At 45.1% G+C, this 20,646-nt stretch overlaps 2 protein-coding genes across 3 annotated transcripts; both read right to left on the minus strand.

Annotated features, from left to right (window-relative positions):
• Positions 1–268: 268 nt before the first annotated feature.
• LOC120030892 (hepatic leukemia factor-like) lies at positions 269–10,013 on the minus strand. The gene is made up of 5 exons (XM_038976402.1): positions 9,502–10,013; positions 8,964–9,231; positions 6,474–6,938; positions 3,137–3,402; positions 269–3,004 (listed from the first exon to the last, which is right to left on the minus strand). Exons 2-5 carry the CDS (start codon positions 9,154–9,156, stop codon positions 2,789–2,791), a joined length of 1,140 nt encoding a protein of 379 aa, XP_038832330.1. The 5' UTR covers positions 9,157–9,231; positions 9,502–10,013; the 3' UTR covers positions 269–2,788.
• Positions 10,014–12,452: 2,439 nt separating this feature from the next.
• LOC120031427 lies at positions 12,453–20,528 on the minus strand. Of its 2 annotated transcripts, XM_038977171.1 has the most exons (4): positions 20,203–20,528; positions 19,758–19,879; positions 16,351–19,058; positions 12,453–16,062 (listed from the first exon to the last, which is right to left on the minus strand). In XM_038977171.1, the coding sequence occupies exons 3-4, from the start codon at positions 18,650–18,652 to the stop codon at positions 13,700–13,702; spliced, it is 4,665 nt and encodes a 1,554-aa protein (XP_038833099.1). In that variant the 5' UTR covers positions 18,653–19,058; positions 19,758–19,879; positions 20,203–20,528; the 3' UTR covers positions 12,453–13,699. The 2 variants fall into 2 exon arrangements, with proteins under 2 accessions (XP_038833099.1, XP_038833098.1); XM_038977170.1 differs by having other exon boundaries at positions 12,453–19,058.
• Between the last annotated feature and the right edge of the window lie 118 nt (positions 20,529–20,646).

Raw genomic sequence — 20,646 nt, forward strand, 5'->3', positions numbered from 1 at the left:
CACTGAGCTCTTCAGTAACACCATTCTACTGCCAATTTTTGTCTATGGAGATTGCATGGCTGTGTGCTCAATTTTATACACCTGTCAGCAACGGTGTGGCTGAAATAGCCAAATCCACCAATTTGAATGGATGTCCACATACTTTTGTATATATAGTGTATCTTAAGATGAATGCACTAATTGTAAGTCGCTCTGAATAAGAGCTTCTGCTAAATAACAAAAATGTAAATGTAAAACGTGAGTAAATATAAAGAAAACAGAGAAGCAGTAAGTAAGAACAATCTTTTATTTGTGTTTTCGGGAAAGTTCGACTACATCCCCATTGCCAGCACTGAGTGGGCTGGAACAGTGGACACCACCGGTGCAGATGGGTAGTTGTAGTTCAATAAAAGTCACTATATGAGTTATCATCATCCATGTCAGGGAGATCAGGAACAACATCCAGTTGGGAGAGCATACATACAGTCACTGAGGTGAAAATAGGCTGCAGAAAACCAAGAGGAAAACTGTGGCTAGCGTGCATAGTCCATACACAACTAGAGAACTGAACAGACGTGTACAGTCAGAAGTGCATGGGATTCTACCGCTGTCGTTCTCCAGGTATGAGATGAGCCAGCGAGATTGTGGAATCCATGATCAACAGAGAAACCAACATGGCCGCCATCCTCTGGGAACTGTATTTCAGAGAAGTCCGGATAGAAACTGTCCGTAGGGGTTATGAACAAACCAGCGGCCCTCGAGGGACCAAAACAGGATGTACATGGTGCAGGGCAGGAAGTGACATAAAACAAGGATGCATTTCTGAATAGTCTCTCTGTGAGGATAGCTTGAGATCAAAGATGCTTCAATACGAAACAAATCATGTTCATCCAAAGAAATAAAATCATTCAATTATATATAACAGCAACAATAAAGGGGGGTAACAATCATCATAATCATAATAATAGTAATGGTAGTTATAACATGGTCGTTGAGGAAAAGAAGCACTATCACTGGGTTGACTGGGCCCTTTCTCTCCCCTGGGTTTAGTGAGTCGGTAGTGAAACATGACACTATGTGGATACTAAGACGATGCTCAACAACACAGAAATGCCGGAAAACTAACAGAAAGTATCAACAACCTTAATAAATCAACATTTAAAATTTTGGCTTTTTTATTAGTCCCAGAAATCTGAGAATTTAACACCATTCCGATCGATGGGGAGAGTAATAATAGCATAATCTCGAATGATAACCTATTCCCTATGTATATGGGAGAATAGGGTCACATTTGATATGACACCCTACCACAAACCCCATCTCCTGGAATACATTTGCATATACGCAGTCATACACACATCTCATCTCTGCAACATTCACACTTAGCATATACCTATGTAAAATACACAAACTGGTATATTTAATATAGACAATATTTATCTTCTACCAATAATAAGAATGCTAACTAAAATCATGAATATTGTACAGTAACACAAGTGTGCTTTTTCCTGGGTAGTTGGTGGACTATTTAGGAGGGTGTGAAGACATTGTGGTATTATGTATACAATCTACAACCACAGAGACCGGTTGTTAGGATCGGTTAAAGGTAAAAGTAGCCTTTTCGTGATTGGTTGTAGGCAACATTAACCATGTTGTAATTGGGTCAATTCGATATAAAAAACCTAGGAAGGAAGAAAACATCACAATGCAGAGAGAAGATCAAAACGGTCCACTGTAACCAGAACAACTAAAAAATCCTACCAACCCAGCTTGGGAAATATATTCTATATCAGTTAGAACTGACAGCAATCTAAAAGGACAAAAAGTGACAGAAAGAGAGCGAGAGAGAGAGATGGCCAAGGGCTCAGCAATATGAGTTCATAGTATACATAATAAAAACTAACAGTCGCCCCATCCATTAGCTGTAGTGTGATTGAATGCCCTGCTAGTCTTGGGGTCACATAATACAATTCTCTATATGACAGAGGAGATAGTGCAGCTATAATCAAACGTAAGAGCTGTTGCACCAAAGCCCAGACATCCAGACAACTACTAAACAGTCCAAACTGTTAGTAAAGGTTGCAAAAGTTGTAACAATATGAAGGACTTGTTATTTACAAACACAGGACAAGTGCTGAAGATTGTGCTGGGTTAATAGTGTTTCTCCCATTTCTCTCTCGCTCTCTCTCTCTTTCACTTTCCTACCATTTCAGCCCAACACCCATCAGTTAGGAACACAACAAAGAAAACAAATTAAGTGCTTGAGTAAAATCCACAAAGAAATGTTTAACTGTACAATTTTAAAATCATTTTGCTCGCTATTTTACAGTTTAAAATGGCCGCCTCGCCTCCTAGTCCCGGACTCTGAATCCTGTCTAACAATCCCTGTCTAACACCTCTAAAATAGCATCTCCTTTATCAATCTACTGTAAAAAGATATTATGTCATAGCCCTCCATCTCTCTATATCTTACATCTTTCCCATTCATATAGAAAATATACAAAAATGATTTCAAAATTTGCTCCCCCTCTAGTTTTAATATAAAAATATACAATTCTCCGATATCAAAATCTTCAAAGTCACATCTTTTCTTCTTTCATCTAAAGGGGCAACAGTCCTCCGGATTATGTAATCTCTCTGTCCCTAACCTTTAACCCTGCTCACTCTGACATCATCAAAATGTGACACCTGAGCTTCTTTATATCACCCTTCTCATCGTCTCATACATTCATCATCATCATCATCATCATCGTTATCATCATGTCACCCCATTCCACCCATCAGTTCGTTCTCTTTCTCCTCCTCTTCTTCACTGGTCTCCATGGCGATTCTCATATTTGTTGAGAATGTTGCGGCAGCGACCGAGCTCCTTCCTCATGTCAGCCACTTCCTGTCTGAGTGCCTGGTTCTCTCTCTCCAGGAAGGCGGCGCGGACCGAGATCTGGTTTTCCTTCAAGCGCCGCGCGTCACGAGAACGCTTGGCTGCCTCGTTGTTCTTACACCGCCGGGACCAGTACTTATCATCCTGAAAGAGGGAGACACCGTTAGATATAGAGCTACTGACATTACCTTGTAGAGAATGATCTGACCCTGGACCAGAGGTTAGGGACAACTTCTACCAACTCTTAATACTTCTACCTACTCTCTGACTACCAACCTTGAGGTCTGCTGGCACCAGCATCTTGCGGGCCTTCTTGATCATGGGCTGTGGTTTGAGTTCGTCCTCGCTGAAGCGGTGTCTGCGGGGGTCGAAGGCGTCCTGGCCGGGCACGCTGGACAGAGCCACGTCGGCCGCGTCGGGTTCAAAGCCACCCATCACGTCTGGATCGTTGGATGTGGGCGTCATGAGAGGAGTGCAGGACGAAGAGGAGACAGAGGAACCGGGCGAGCCGCAGTCGTCGTTCATGCTCGATTGACTGCCTCCTGAAAGAGAGAGAATGGGTTGTTATTTTCTTATTAAACCTTTATATGAACCAGGAGATTCCATGTAGAAACATTATGACTCACTGACCCCTCAGGTCCATCAGATCGGTTGTTATTTTCTTATTAAACCTTTATATGAACCAGGAGATTCCATGTAGAAACATTATGACTCACTGACCCCTCAGGTCCATCAGATCGGTTGTTATTTTCTTATTAAACCTTTATATGAACCAGGAGATTCCATGTAGAAACATTATGACTCACTGACCCCTCAGGTCCATCAGATCGGTTGTTATTTTCTTATTAAACCTTTATATGAACCAGGAGATTCCATGTAGAAACATTATGACTCACTGACCCCTCAGGTCCATCAGATCGGTTGTTATTTTCTTATTAAACCTTTATATGAACCAGGAGATTCCATGTAGAAACATTATGACTCACTGACCCCTCAGGTCCATCAGATCGGTTGTTATTTTCTTATTAAACCTTTATATGAACCAGGAGATTCCATGTAGAAACATTATGACTCACTGACCCCTCAGGTCCATCAGATCGGTTGTTATTTTCTTATTAAACCTTTATATGAACCAGGAGATTCCATGTAGAAACATTATGACTCACTGACCCCTCAGGTCCATCAGATCGGTTGTTATTTTCTTATTAAACCTTTATATGAACCAGGAGATTCCATGTAGAAACATTATGACTCACTGACCCCTCAGGTCCATCAGATCGGTTGTTATTTTCTTATTAAACCTTTATATGAACCAGGAGATTCCATGTAGAAACATTATGACTCACTGACCCCTCAGGTCCATCAGATCGGTTGTTATTTTCTTATTAAACCTTTATATGAACTAGGAGATTCCATGTAGAAACATTATGACTCACTGACCCCTCAGGTCCATCAGATCGGTTGTTATTTTCTTATTAAACCTTTATATGAACTAGGAGATTCCATGTAGAAACATTATGACTCACTGACCCCTCAGGTCCATCAGAAAGCAATAACACAGCATTTATCTACAAGTCAAAATGTGTAAAGTAAAAGAGCTGTAGAGCTGTTGGGCTGCAGTTTACAGACCATGTCCACCAGGTGGTGGAAGAGAGCTACTTTCTGCTCTGAAAAACTAATAAACAGGAACGTTTTTCTCCCTGCTTTCAAGTGTGATTTCTACAGCCCAACGTCTTTCCAAGTATCATGAGCGTGCGTTTCACTTCAATATGAATCAATTATCATGGAGAAATTGAACTCAAATGGGAACTTTACATATGCAAGAGCACTTTTCTCAACTTATCTCTTGTATAAACATTCAATATCACCCTTTTAGTCAGAGTTTATATTTCAATCCTGGTTTAATATTAATATCAACATGCCCAGACTCCTATAAGGCTGGTTTTGACCGTTTTCTTGAAATGTTTCTAAAACTGTTATACAACCGTCACCCCACCCCTTGAAATCAGTTCCCTATGTTCTTTAAAGCTCACTCACCCCCTTTAGGGCCTAATGCACATAACACCTTGACATTCCTATCATAAAGACTCCAAACAGCCTTTTCCTCTTCCTATTCCTCCTTTACGAGAACACAATCAGAACACAGCCTACACTACACCCACCTCGAGTTAAGTCAATGGTCAGGTGTCTGAATGAAAACTCAAGATCATTACAAATACGTTCTCCTGTCTTGCCTCATAATTTGTGTTACACTGTAACGACTATGTAGCAAACACATCATCCAACCCGCAATATCAATTTTGGCTTCATCAATGCTTCTTTTACATAAATATCAGATTTGTCTTGTAAATGTGAAAGTGTGGTATTTAACTCATGTCTAAACTGTCTAAAGTGTATTATTGTGACATGTGACATTGGAATACAACTGAAATGCAGCTAAAAAAAGTTTAGGAAGAGTTAAATACAATGGCTACTGACATTCCCTATCTACTGTACAGCACCACATCTTAATCATTACTATCTCTGTAAATCTCTCTCTTCTGCATTCAAACATTCCATTTGAACTTCAGTATCAGCAGGCAATGGGAACCTCTTCCTCCCCCCTCCCTCCCTCACTCTCCCTCCCACCCTCGCGTGCCTCTCCGCTCCTCCCATTCCTCCGGTTGGCCCTGCCTCTCGTTCTCTTGCTCCAGTGCTCACAGCCTCGGCACGTGAAGGGACACTGCACGTGCACATTGCTGTAGCGTGTGAGGTGAGGAGAGATTTAAAGACACGCGATCACAAACACTCACTACACACACCTACTTCCTCTCCCTCTCCATCTCTGTCTCGATCTCCCTATGTACAGTAAGACCTTAGTGTTCAGTAAATGGCTGGTTGGACCTGAATTGAACATAAAACCGACCAAACCAAACCCCTTTGTCAGCGCTGTGAGATTAATTTGTTAAATGTCTCCCCTGTCTCTTTCTCTCAGGCAGCCTAAATGTTAAACCTAGCTCAGTGTGAAGGGTAGTTGGTAGCCTACAGGAAATTCCTGTCGTTGCTTTCTCAACCCCTCCTTGTTGTTCCCTCTCTGTCAAGTTAACTCAGCGTTAAGGGATTCCATTTGGCTTCACAGAAAATGATGCTTGGTCACCATAGGAGAGGAGGTCAATATGAGTACTGAGGACAACTTAAAGAGCTGAATCACATGCAGACTCTACTACAGCCTTCTCTCTAAGGACATAGCCGTCCTGTATTGATACAGGGTCACCATGGTATCTGCCATGTCACTGATACTCCATTTTAGTCCTTCATCTAGTTGCCACTTCACAAGGCCAAAACAACATGGCACCATAATCCTTGCTTCATTTGGCCAAACTGGACCACTGAATACATTGTCGATACCATGTAAACTGAGATACATTCACCAACCACCCACCACCCCTACAATCCCTTTCCATAGAATCACCATAAACCGTCTCAATCTCCACCCCTCTCCCCATTTTCCTATTGAAGATGTGTACAATAAACAGATGTACACTGTTCCGTATTGTATCCATGGGATAAAATCATCATAGAAATCCCTGCATGTTGCCCTCCCCTCCTCCGACATCCGGTTCGGGTTACTCACCATAGTCAAGTCCTCCCTGCATGTTGGACTGGGCCACCTCCAGGCCGATGAGCGACGGGGAAGATGAGGATGACGAGGCTGAAGAGCAGGGTGGGGGCGATGAGGGGGGGCACTGGGAACTCTGATTGGGCACCGCCGACTGGGAACTCTGGGACGGGATCTGGGCTGTACTGGAACTGTTTTGGCCGTGGACACCGCCCATGCCGTTCTCTGTGAGGAATTCCTCCAGGTCCATGTACTGCAGCTGGAAGAGGCCTCCTTCCACTGGCAGGGTCCTCTCCCACAGGAGGGGTCCCAGGAACGCAGACTGGTTAAATCCTCCACCTGATCCTCCACCTCCTCCTCCGCTGCCACAGCCGTTACTGTTACTGCTGCTCACCCCGCTGCTGCCGGTACGCATGTTGCAGCCGCCGTTCCCGCCACCCAAGGAGTCCTCATCCATGTCTGTGATGGTTCTGTCTTTGTCTGTGATGGTGGGAGAGAGACAAAATGGAGGTTATTGGTTAGTAAAGGATGGACAGGGGTTGGAACTCTCAAGAGTTGTTGTTGTCACATCAAATGTTTGACCCTTGGTGCTGTCAGAGGTGGTTTTGGGATTATAAGAAAATAAAAACAAAAAGTGTTATGGTATCCCACTAGATACACTCCCTCAAGTCTGGTTCCTCACAAGGTATCTTCCATCTACACTCTTTGCTTTTTAGTTTTGGGGGAGGAATTTCTTAGGGTCATATGACAGGATATAATTATCTTATGTCCAAAGCTGTAGGCGTTCTTGTAAACCTATTTAATTTAATTCAATGAGACAAGAGGGTGCTATGGCCCAAGCCTCATAGCTGTTGAGGTCCAGAGGCACAATTATCCTATAGATGCATCAACTCTACAGATATTGAGAGGTAGATGATATCTGTGGAATGGTGTGACAGTTGGATGCATCAGCTGCACTGCTCAATGCTTCAGTCAGACCGTAACAGATGGTCATACACGAAACTGCACAAGAATCAAAATCAGAATGCTGGATGAAAAGCAATAGGATTTTTACTACATGTATGCATGTCTATGTCTATATTCGGTGAGACAAATGAATTTGTGAATATAGGCATCCATACCACAGGCCTCGCTGGTACTGTTTAGCATGTCAGATATTATACCAAAAGATGTCGTCTTAATCTGCATGCTAATCTAAAACTAAACCAGGCGATTGGAGGGGCGGAGATTATAATCCATATGAGAACATCATGCTCAGCTCACAGCAGAGTGCAACATGGGATGGCACCATCATTCTACTGGACATTTGGGGGTCATAATTGGACAGTGAGTGACCTTTGTGTTTGGATAAAAGTGTGTGTTATGCCTAATGACCATGTAATAATGTGTTACAGGGATAATGGCATATTGGTTTCCTTACCCTGTAAGCTGTCTATGGATAAGGTATGACAGTAGTTCATGCTTTGGTTTAGTTTCCCTGGCACTGTTTCCACATGCTAACGTTTTAGCATTTGTGGCACAAATCCTATTAAAGTCATGGGACCAATATTATGTCCAAATCATCCAAAGGTATCTCAAGTTGATTGTGAAGCTCAACAAAGTCACTTATAGATGATTTGAACATGATTACTATCCCATAATTTCCTTTCTGGTTTACTGCTCTATACTATAGGAGTGGTTGGATTCTATTAACATTTTCCAAAGAGCATTTGATCCTACACTCTTAGAAACAAGGGCTCCAAAATGGTTATTTGGCTGTCCCTGTAGGAGAACCCGTTTTGGTTCCAGGTAGAACCCTTGTTGGTTGCAGGTAGAACCCTTTTGGGTTCCATGCAGAACCCTCTACATTGAACCCAAAAGGGTTCTACCTGGAACCAAAAATAGTTATTCAAAGGGTTCTCCTATGGGGACAGCCAAAGTACCCTTTTAGGTTCTAGATAGCACCTTTTTTTCTAAGTGTAAGTTCTGTTCTGAGACAAAGTTTCCTCTTGTGGTCCTGACCTGCATTATCAGTAGTAAAAATACAAACTGACCATGAATCAGTTCTAAAGGACAACTTCCACCACCATGTATATCCTATGGTGTGTGTTGGTTGCAGAATGTCAATCATGAATCATTGTTCAGAGCTGAGTTCTGTACTGAAGAACCACACCAGTATACCTTCTCTGTTTTGTTTCCAAACAACAAGTCAGACAGTGGTGCATGTGTCATGCCATGTGCGTGTGACAATGGCAGGGCCAGATATTAAGTTATGCTGGTGAGCACAGCTGTCTTCACTGTACTGTACTCAATTGAGTCAGGCAGACAATGGAGACTGGTAGATATGATTTCATTGAATGTCAGTTACAAAATATACTAAATAACAGAAAAACAACATAGGCATGCAGTGTCTGTTAGCGTAAGTGCAGCAAACTCCATCAGCAACATTGTTGCACTGTAGAGCCTTCAGTGGTAACAGCATGATAACAATGTAACAATCAAATGAAATCAAAGTTATCTTCTCACCTTTAACGTCGCAGCAGTCTTTGACAATTGCACGGTCTCCCTTCATCGGATGCTGCAGGAGGGATTTCAAACTAGCCATGGAGTTGAGGTGTCCACCGCTGATGGAGCCACCAGACTGGTTGCAGTTCCCGAACTGCGGGCTAGCGCCGGCTGGGAGGTCCGGGGTCAGGAGCTGGGTGAGCTGCCTGGACATAGTTGGCCGGACCTGGTTGTTGATTAGGATCCTGAGGCGCAGGCGGAGTCGAAACGACTGGCAGATTGATCACCGCTATTCAATTAACGAGAATATTGAATTAGCATTTATTATAGTTAGAATTGGGTACAAACCAGGTGCAATGAATAGTCTATTTGAAATGACATTACAAACTTGTTGAAATAATATAAAACGCATATGTGAGTGCATATCTCGACAAGATATGAGAACATTTAAGTTTGATTCCCAGGCTCAGTATACCAGAGTGTAGCCTAATAATAACAAGCAATAGTTGCAAAACATGTCCCTTTGATTTGTTTAGAATGTCAATAAACATGTTCTTACCTTTCCCTCTATTTAGGCTATGAAGTGTTATTATATCCACTGTTGTATCATTATAATAGACAGTATTCCAGTAGATATGGTGCAACACTATATTATTTTAAATCCCTGGTGCAGGTCAAGATGTTATTCTCCAATAGAGACCAGTTGTAAACGTCAAACTAATGACTGGTGCCCATGGTCAATTCAAAGGTGGACAAAATAAAATCCGAGCTGGAGATCAATAAATTGTTGTCGAAAAATATCCTGAGTTGATCAACACCCCAAAAAATGACGATTCAAATATGACCAAAATGAAACTCGAAGCAAGGAAAAATAATGTCCTGCTCCACAATGCCAAATGAACAAATAATGAAGAGCGAAAAGCGGAGAAGGCTCTGAGTACGCGCGCTATTTGTCGGGTGACAAGCTGTATTACTTTTTTCTTTAAGCTTTCCTGTCGCTCTATCGTTCTTTCGGGAGGGGGGGGGTCCTCTCTTCCCCCGCGTACTTTGTGTAGCCAATGTACTGAAGCACGGGCTTGGATTTGGGCTGCGCGACGGCTGTCCTCTCAGCTGGAACGAACACGGGCAGTTCACGTGACGTCACAACTCATAGGGCAAGGCGCGAGAGAAGGCATGATTGGCTTATTTGTTCAATATGCATGACACAAACACACAACCCCCCTCGTGCCACACCTCGAGGGGGCACGCCAAGCACTTGTTGTTTGTATGCTCATGGACAGACGGACGAAAACAAATGGACAGTTAGCAATCACCCGCCACCGTTATCATCATGACTTTAAATTAACGTCTTTAAATGACACTAGCAACTGAGGGGACCTTGAGACATATCCTCTATAGAACGTTCATCTAGGCATAAAGATTATTGCCCAAATATAGTGCCAATATGATTCTTTCATTATAATGGCAAAGGGCCTAGCACCATTCTATGAGAAAGCAACTGAGTGTAGACTACAGTTTTCCCAGTCCGCTTGTAAATCCAGAGAAAACGTGAGTGGCTGCCGGGTTTTCAGGCGAAAGGAACACAGCAGCACGTTGCTTCCTAAAAGCAGAATAGCTGTTATAGCGCACATGGCCCAGTCACGAGGAGGTGCAACCCTTATGCATGTTGCTCTAGCTTCGATTGGTTAAAGAAAATAATGTATCCTCCCCTAGTGAGCGCTTATTGGAAAGAACTAGGCCACCCGCCCCGCCCTACGGATTCCCCCCATGCTACGGCCGCGTGAGACCGATTCAAAGCAGAACAGCGCGAGGTGTCTGCAGTATTGTATTTTAACCCACAGTCAAAGAGCCACAGGAAATTGTTTCCTTTTTTTTTACTGCTAGTCGGACATCGGAAAAACAATATTTAGACAGATCCCAGGAACAATATACAGCCTTATGAGGATATTACTGTGTGTACCACTCACTTGTTTTCTTTACAAATAGGCATATGCATGAGTATAATTAATGGGGAAACAATTGATACATTGATTGATGATAAACTATCATACATGTGTGTTTACTGCAGAAGTTTACTGCAAAACGAACCTTGCATGCCTTTATGCCTGACCTATTCATGATAATTAATCGGTTAGTACAATTTGAGAAGGTTTGAGAGAGCATAGAACAGGCCTACAGAAGAGGTAGTTAGAATATAGAAAAGACTGACAATGACCTTAAATTACATTCACATTGTCTAAAAATTGTTTTCTATTTTAAATCATAATCAATTTTGCTTTAAGCTATAGTAGGCTATATATTTTGTCTGTATACTCGTTGTTGTGGCAGCACCATCTCACCAGGTCAAATTCCTGTTACATGTAAATGTACTTAGCGAACAAAGGTGACTCTGATTTGATAGGTAGGCTATAATATGCTTCTTCGGCTGTAGGCCTACATGACATGTGGAAAATGCACTAACACATGAACAGACCATGGTATCTAGAAATTAAAATGATAGTTAGCATTTCATGTTTATTTTAGTATTTAGACATGAATGATTGATGTTTAGTAGTATTTGGTATTGAAACAGGGGGAATAAATCCTAATGAAGCTAAATGTGCATATCCCTCTGTAGCAGTTAGTGTGACAGTGCTGCTGCCACCTAAAACATACTTAAGTCAAACCAGAACAACAGACCACAGCTGTCATATTTCATTAAGGTGAACTCTAATACTGTAGTCTACATTACAATAGCCTATATTCACACAAACTAACAGAACTAGGTCAGTAGGGCAGCCACAACTGCCTTGCAATTATGGATGTAGACTATGTATGTTTGTATGTATGCATTTATGTTGATGTTCTATCTGTGTCTTAAACAAATAGATTTATCTCACACTCGCATGCAAGCATGAGTCTGCAAACACACACACACATTTGTACACACTCGGTCACTCAGTCCCTCACATGCACGCACGGCTCAGACACGCGCACTCACTGACACACACAGCTCAGACATGGACACTGCACGTTCCGACTCTTGAATCCACCCCTTATCGGTGTAAAATCCATGTGACTGCCACACTCTAAAACACAGGGGCCAGAGTACAGTGAGCAGAAATGAGGTGCCTAATGCCATCTAGTGGATTTAACATAATACTGTAGGCTGTAGATGTCCATCATTTATTTTGGGTGGTTATTAGTTGTGGCCATTTCAAATTGGGGTCATAGAAAGCAAAGCAAAACAAATAAGCATTTCTGGTAGAATATACAACATTAATTGGATTGACCTGCCAATAAGTTGGATAACCGTAGTTGTGCTAAGTTGAAATGCATTTGTATATCCATGATGACATCCTGAAATCCATCAGGCCCACACAGTTATTTAACTATATCTGGGACAAAACTATTATACTGATTTTGGTATTTGTAACATTTTTCTCATTAAAGAGTCAATACCCACATGATTAGTTATCAGTAACTATCCAGTTCTTCATCATTAGCTTTACATGATACATGGAGAAAAAGCACAGCAGAGAACACTTATGTTTTATTCAATGCTGAAGTATAATCAACAACTAACTTTGTTTTAAGTAAATAAAGTGATAGAAATGTACTTAGAACTATTATTTTTCTTTAGAAGATAAAACAAGGCTTGACAGGGTTATGAACATGATTGCAACAACAAAAAATAAGAGAAGAGGACAGGATAAAATCCAGGTTTGGCAGGTAGACAGATGGAGTTAAACACACATTAATACATGTAATCATAACTGTTTTTGCTACTATGAAGGAACAGTAAAAGCTAAATAAAGTACTTTGTGAAAAGAGAAACACAGCAGTGATAAGATATTAACACAATATACGTTACAGTGAGCTTTTTTCATCCTGTCTTGTCTCAATATCTTGGTATAAAAGCTACAATTGTTTCCACAGGCATGAGAATGAAACAAAGTGATCATGATTAACAAGGCTTTTTGTAAGATACACTTTTTTGTCTGGAAGTGGTATTCACTTCAATCTATTAAGATTCTCAAATGTATTTTTAAAGACGTGATTAAATCACTGGGACATTTATCAGGACTTTGTTAACTTCCGCTTAAAACCCGTCCTTTTTGGATGTACTGAATGAATCATCACATAGTGAGTTCACAACCTCCCCAACAAACTGACCAAAACACACACACATGCACCGACAGACAGACTGTCTCTCTACCAACCACAAGTCTGTGTCCCACCCTCTCCCTACTCCTACTAAATGCACTTTTTACATTAAAAAAATCCCCAAAAGGGCTCTAGGTGAACATCAACAAGACATAGTACACAGCAGAGACAGAGTTATCATACAGCTAGGGGTATAGAAGGGATGCTAGTAAGGCTGAGGGGGTAGAGTTAAATTAGCAGGTCAAATCACCTAAACATGTCTAAAAACTGCAGTGTCAGCCAAGCATAGTGTCAATGCACTTAAGGGTTAATGATCATATGAAAACAGTAATGTCTTTCAACATCCTCCCATACAGTTTGGATGGAAGAATTCCAGGTGATCCTTGGTTGATCTACAGTAGTTCATGTTGTTAAAACACTCGTTCTAACAGTCAGTGACTTGAGTTGAAGAGGTTCAGACAGACACCAGACCAATTCAATCGCCCCCCCCCCCCCCCCAAAGGCTTTTGTTTTTTAAAGTCCACCTACTTCTATGTATAGTCCAAAACTGATAACCTCTCCCTTTCCTATCAATGAAAATCTAAACACCACTACCTTAGAAGTCAGCAAGTTCAGTATCTGTACAATGTAAGCAGGGAGTGCGACATCTCCCCCTGCTCCTCTCTGCTCTTCCTCTCCCCCCTCTTGGACAACTTCAGGCTGATAGCGCCACCTCGTGGCAGTCCCTTGGCCCTATGTCGGCAGGTCACCTTGTGCCTGCGGAGGAGGGGGGCATTCCAGAAGCGAGCAGAGCAGAGTCTGCAGGAGAAGGACCCTCGGGCGCGATGAGTCGCCCGGTGGATGAAGGCTTCCAGGAGCCTGTGAGACTGCTTCCCACACACACTGCAGCACAGACGCTCCTGGGGGGACAGGACTCTCTGGGTGTGTTTAGCTGCCCTGTGGGCTAGCAGGCCGGCCTGGCGGGCGAACATGGCGTGGGGACAGATGGAGCAGGCAAAACGTTTCACTGGGACTTTGAGAGATGACAGGATTTGTATCTTCATCCCTCTTGTTGTGACCAGCTCATATCCTCCCCCTCCCGCTTCCCCCGCTCGTCTAATCTTCAACAGAAGCTTTTTCTTCCTCAGCTGTTTTTGGAAAACAGACCTCCTCTTCCTCTGGTCTTTCCTCCCCTCGTCTCTGACGAAGCCTGAGGACTCCCCCCACATGTCCCCCCTTCCCTCCCTCCTGTCGGACTTTCTCTTCTTCTTCTTGTGCCTCCTCATGTCATCGTGTGATTGGATGTTCCTGTGGTGTTGTTGCTGGGACTGTGGCTCTGAACAGTGGTGGTGATGTGAAGAATGGTGGTGGTGGTGGTGATGGTGGTCGGATGGCAGCTCCGTGAGGGGCTGGAATGGAGCTGTGGTGTGAAGGGTGTGACTACTGGACCCAGCTGGGTAAATGTGCTCCCCTTTCACCCTTGCTGGGGAATGCTGGTGCTGAGGGGGCATGATTGTGGAGTTGGGTGGCAGGGGCTGAGAGTAGGGAGGGACACTGGAGGCTGAGGAGTGGGCCGTACCAGCATCATAGAAAAGGGGGGAGTAGCCAGCTGGGGGCTGAGGTGGCTGTTGTTGATGACTGTGGGTGACAACACTGTGACTCTGCTGCCCCCCGTGGCCCTCAGTGGAAGGTGCCATCTGAAGGAGGGCGTTGGTGGCTGCCTCGCTCTCTGACGCAGTCCCACTCACTCCACCACCAGCTGCACTGTTTACCCCTGACCCACTGCCGTCCCCTTGTGCGTTGTCAGGGCCGGTGCGGGCCAGGCCGTGCTGTGACAGCCTGTGTCGAGTGAGGCTATTGGAGTAGGCAAAGGCCTTCCCACACACCTCGCAGCTGAACAGCTTCTCACCTCCGTTCTCATGGACCGTCTGGTGATGAGCCGTCAGGTGGAAGTGATGGCGGAAAGACTTCCAGCATATGGCACAGGTGTAGAGCCTGGGCGGGGGCTGGCTGTTGGAGCCTTGAGGCTTGATATCTTGGGGGTATGAATAATAGGAGGAGGAGCTGTTTCCTTGGTTCTGTTCCCTGTCTTGGCCCATCCCACATGACGGGTTTGTGTTGAAGTTGTTGAGGTTCTCCCCTCCTGGTGTAGCGGGGACCTCTTCCAGCTCCCCTTTCTGATGGAGCTTCCCGTGCCTCTTGAGGCTCTGGGAGTAGCCAAACTCTTTCCCACATAGGCTGCACTTGTAGTTCTTCTCCCCAGAGTGAACGGTGTGGTGTTTGGTGAGGTGGAAGGCCTCTCTGAAGTGCTTCCCACATGTACTGCAGCGGTGGGGCTTCTCCCCAGTATGGACACGGTCGTGCCTACGCAGGGTCTCGCGGCGTGCAAACCCCCTGCCGCAAACACTGCACAGATATGGCCGCGGGATGTTGCTCGACTCTCTGGGAGCTCTGGGGGTGTACTGCCTGCGTTTAGGGGGAGCGTTGGGGTCTTTGGGCTTTCTAGGTTTCCGGGGACGTTTTGGTTTGGCAGCAGGGTTCTGTGGATCATTCCCCTGCTGTTGGTTGTGGTTAATATTACCACTCATACCATCCTGGTTCCCTGCTCCTCTATAGGTCTTATCCATCCCAGATGTTGATGAAGGGGACCCCAAGGGGCCTAAGTCCAGCCCCCCCAACAGCCCTCCGATGATATCCCTCCTATCGTCGCCTCTGTTCCCACTGTTCATATCACAGTTGGCGGCAGCTGCGGCGGCGATGGCTGAGATGGCGTTGTTGACAGAGCTGGTGACGTCGTCTTCAGAGTCATCCAGGAGAGAGGACAGGGGGAGGTGCTGCTGGTGGTGATGTTGGGTTTGACTCTGAGGGTGGGGGTGCAGCGTCGGGGCCAATGGTGCCTTCCTCAGCGCCGGGCCCGCCATCCCACTGTCACAGGGGGAGGCTCCAGAGTAACACGGAGACGGGTTACCTTGAGAACGGTGGTCGTCATGGTAGCCTGTGTAACGATTCCGAGAGTAATCAGTGGGGTATTTACCATCTGGCCTGTCCCTGCTGTTAGCATTCCCTCCCCTCTCTGACTGAAACAGACCACCATCACACCCTAGCCTTGACTTCTGACCTCCCTCACCTCCCATGATCACACCCTCTTCATCTTCCTCAGTTTTCCCATAAATCACCCCTCTACTACCCTGGTAATCCCCACCTCCTCCACCTTCTCCTCCTCCCATTCTTCCCTCCCCTACAGCTCCTTCCTTGCTGCTGCCCTGTGGTTTTGATGCCCTACCTGGCTTGCCGCATGTGCCAGAGGCAGCATGGTTGAGTAGAGAGGTGCTCTCACGGAAGCATCGACCGCAGGCTGGACAGCGGAAGGGCTTGTCCTGGTGAATCTTCTCGTGTCGCGTCAGTGACTCACGGCGGTTGAAAGCCCGGGAGCAGATGCTGCAGCCATACGGGCGAGCCTCTGAGTGGATGACGCCATGCTGGAGGAGGTGCCCCTTTTTCTTGAAGTGCTTGCCACAATCTGAGCAATTGAAGGTCTTGTCAGGGCTGGGGGAAGAGGATGAGGCCTGGACTGAGTTGGATGATTGTTGGGAGGACAGCGAGTTAGATTGAGAGTTCAGATCCTGGGTGGAGTGTTCCTGGGTGGAGTGTGGGAGACTGGGGTCAGTTAGTGATTGGATATGAGTCGGGTTTGGGTTAATGCTGGCATTATTGCTAGTACCTGCTGCCGTAGACTCATGCATACGCAGGTGCCTGCGAAGGCTGGAGAGGTGAGTGAAGGTTTTGCCACACTCACCACAGTTATAGAGTGGCTCAGTGTCAGCCTGTGTAGATGCAGATGGCATTGAGCCCATGTTATCAGGTTTGGATAGGTGAGAACCATTAGTAACCAGGACTGATGCTGCAGTGGAGGAGGGGCCAGAGGAAGAGGAGGATGAGACAACTGATGATGATGATGAGGATGATGAAGAGGCAAGGAGGGATGGCTCTCCTCCCAAACCTGACATGCCAACCCCTCCGCCCCCCCCCCCAACCAGCCCTGGGGAGGGGTCGTGGCCCAGCCCCCCTGCACTGCTGCTAGCATTGGGGTTCCCACTGCTGTGGCCGCTGCTGCTGTTACTGCCGCCATCTGACTTCCTCTGTGGCAGGTAGCCAGCCATCGCTTTCTTCCTCCTACTGCTGCTGCTTCCGCCCCCACTGCTGTCCCCCTTGCCGTCATCCTTGGAGAGGGACAGATGAAGCGGCAGGGGGAGCGGCAGGCCTGCTTCCTGCTGCATCAGAGAGGCCAGCTGGTTGGAGGAGAGCACTGGGATGCCCTGGAAGTCAAAACCACCCAGGGAAGAGGGCTGGGAGCCTGGGTGTAGGGGGTGGTGAGGGTGTGAGTGCGAGTGGGGGTGGGACAGGGTATGGGGAGGCAGCTGCTGCTGCTGTGGAGGCTGCTGCTGCTGTGGCTGAGCGGTAGAGAGGCCATGCGAATGAGAGGAATGCAGAGCTGGAGGCGGAGCGAGGCCTGAGCTGGATCCCTCACTCTGACCTAAACCTATCCCCAGGTGGTTGTGGGTTCCCTGTTGAACCAGAAACTGCTCTAAGCTAGCGTTAGCAGGCACCCCAGAGAGAAAGTACTGATTAGCAGCTAGCATGCAACTGAACTGCTGATGAAGGCTCCGTGCATCAGACTGGGCCCCAACCAGCTGGTGTCCCAGAGAGGTGACTGCACTGCTACTGGGGGGATTGTTAGTTACCACTGAACTGGAGGGGGAGGGGGAAGAGGATGAAGGTCCAGGTGATGCTTGGGGGACAGAGAGGCCTGGATGAAGAGGGGGTGGTGGAGGGGGGGCAACTCCCAACCCCCCAGTACCCCCACCACTGCTACCCCCAGAAAAGTGCTCGAAGCGGCCGACCCCAGAATGGAGTTGCTCCTGTGCCAGAGCGGCCTCTGTCGGGTGGAAGGAACGCAGGAACTGTGGGTAGCCCGACACATGGCTTGAGCTGCTGCTACTCATCTTGCTTGACTTGGATCTTGAGCTTTGTGAGGACGAAGAAGGTTGTTGTTGTAGAGGGGGAGGAGGGGCGCTCATTTTGGCGAAAATAGAGGCAGAATCGGAAAAGGCGTTGCTTCTGGCCCCTTGGAGGGACCCAAGGCCTAGCCCAGACAGGAGAGCTCCTGAGGTCTCGGCCTGCTGTTGTTGTTGCTGCTGGAGCTGGTGCTGGTGAAGCTGCACCTGCTGCTGATGCTGTAGCTGTCGTTCTAACCCAAGGCCTTTGAACTGATGGGCCTGGTGTCCGCTTAACATCTCTATTATGTCCAAATTGTATTTTCCAAATTGGAACATCTCCCACTCACTGGCACATGGGGGTGCAGGAGCCACACCTCCAGCACCAGGAGCAGCGACAATGATCCCACCACTGCCGCCAACGGACGTGCTTCGGCCGAGGGATCCTGCAGTGCCACTATTTGACCTGGAACTGCCTGAGTCGCCTCGGCTCGATCCCGAACTCCGCCCGATAACACTGCCGGTCCCCCCTGTTCGCGCACTTCGGCTGCTGCTACTTCCGCCCGATCGCCCACTGCCCCCACTCTCCATCCAACAGGAGAGGGAGCAAGTGTGTGGGGAATGGGGTTATTTAGTGTAAAGTGGGGGGGGGGGGGGGGGGGGGGTTCTCAAACGCGAACAGTTCTTTTCAACTTGGATACCGTATTCTCTTTTTATCTTGATGGGTTGGTGCCATTTTATTTAGTTTTAAACACTTTGTACAGTTTCATGGGGAGAAAAGGCCTTGTTTTGGTGTGCAATTGTTGTTGGTCTGTTGTTGGTTGTTGGTCTCTTGGTGTTTTATGGCACAGAACAATCTTTATTAGAGAGCAGTTCAGTCAACAGCTGTTGGTTGGCTGTTTCAGTTACAGTGTTTTCATCCATATCATGGTTTCCCTTCATCCACGTCAGTTTATTCACTCATTCTCTGGGAAGAGATGATGTTTTCTTCTCCTCACTGAAAAACAGAGACTACATTAGTCAAAATACATATTTCTGTTTGATAAAAACTGTTAAATTGAACAGCTGACATTTGTAAATACATCAACATTTGTACCATTATGATACACCAAAGTATGTATGATAAAATAACATTTTCTTTAGCTTAAAATAAATCACACACAACAAAAAAAGGTATATAATATATACACACATATATATATATTTTTTTTTATTATTGAAAAGGGATAAAGTAGGTGATGAAAATGCAATCACGAACCTTGAACATCACATTCATAGATGCCACAAAACAAATTACACATGGTTTTGTTAACAATGTGTATATTTATGTTGTAATATCCAGGGCGTAATTGAAAAAGAGACATAGGTCTCAATATGTCGTACGTGTTAAAATAAAGGTTAAATAAAATAAAACTTAGTAATGATATATTTTTTCAAATGTCAGTCTTACTAAAATTAATAGTTTTCCAAATGTAAGTATAGTATGCTGAATGACTATGTTATTACTACTGTTATTATAATGTATTTATTGTTTATTACTAGTGTATTACTACTGCATATAGTTTCGTATGCACTGAGCACTGTGTCACGCTTTTTAAGTCCCCCTAACTGTAAATAAAACATTAATTATTATGAATTATTATTGCATGTTTATAAGACGTCGGCGAAATATTGATCACGTTATGGAAAATCTTACCTTTGAATTTTGACAGATGTCAATGAGTCAAAATATGTGTTCCCCCGACAGCGGAGGGAGATGGATTTTATGTCACAATCGCATCTTTTTGATTGCCTTTCACATTATGTAGATGACTAATCCTGTGTGGAGGACAGAAATTCAGAATCAGCAACTGTTATTCAGCCACTGCAAAAAATTGCATAATTGCACAATACTAGCTACGGGAGCTACTAACTTTGGGTTGCACATTGCTTTGACAAACATTGGGGGTTTTGCAAAGAAGCGCTTACATGCAAAACTGACAGCTTTTGGTATAACATTCTGCTATTTAGCTAGCAGATATCGCATGCAACCCATACAAATACACAACACACACGGCTTGCTATCTATAGCATAAACAAATATGCATTCAAAAGTCAATGAATGCCTCTTGGCAGAATTAAATACGAAATTGCTTATTTACCTACACATCCAAGTACACGTTCAGGATGCGGCCTGTCACGCCTTCCTACCATCTAGCTATCATTCGCTTAGCTCTCCATTTCTGCGTACTGTTTTCGACTCGTTAGCCATAGCCATGTTCACTGATGCTGAGCTAGGTGAATGCTCGGCTCCCTTTCGCTCGAAATACTCAGTATTTGAGGCTGCAACCTTTTCCTCGCCATTTGACAGCATCAATCCCCACTGGTAATGATGAGTTGGTGATGTTTTTGTCGGCTTAAATGTTTTGGACGGTCGGTTATAATTTTTTGGGGGGGGTAAAAGGGAATGACGTGTGCTCACTTAACATTGGTCCTTTCCGGCCCTTGAAATATTTCCGGGTAGCATAACCTGTGGTTCAGTAGTTGTTTTGGATAGCAAGCATGCTATCTATAGCTAAGTGATATTTTGCAATGAATTATTCTTA

This window comes from Salvelinus namaycush, chromosome 37 (assembly GCF_016432855.1).
Source record: "Salvelinus namaycush isolate Seneca chromosome 37, SaNama_1.0, whole genome shotgun sequence".
Classification (NCBI taxonomy): domain Eukaryota; kingdom Metazoa; phylum Chordata; class Actinopteri; order Salmoniformes; family Salmonidae; genus Salvelinus; species Salvelinus namaycush.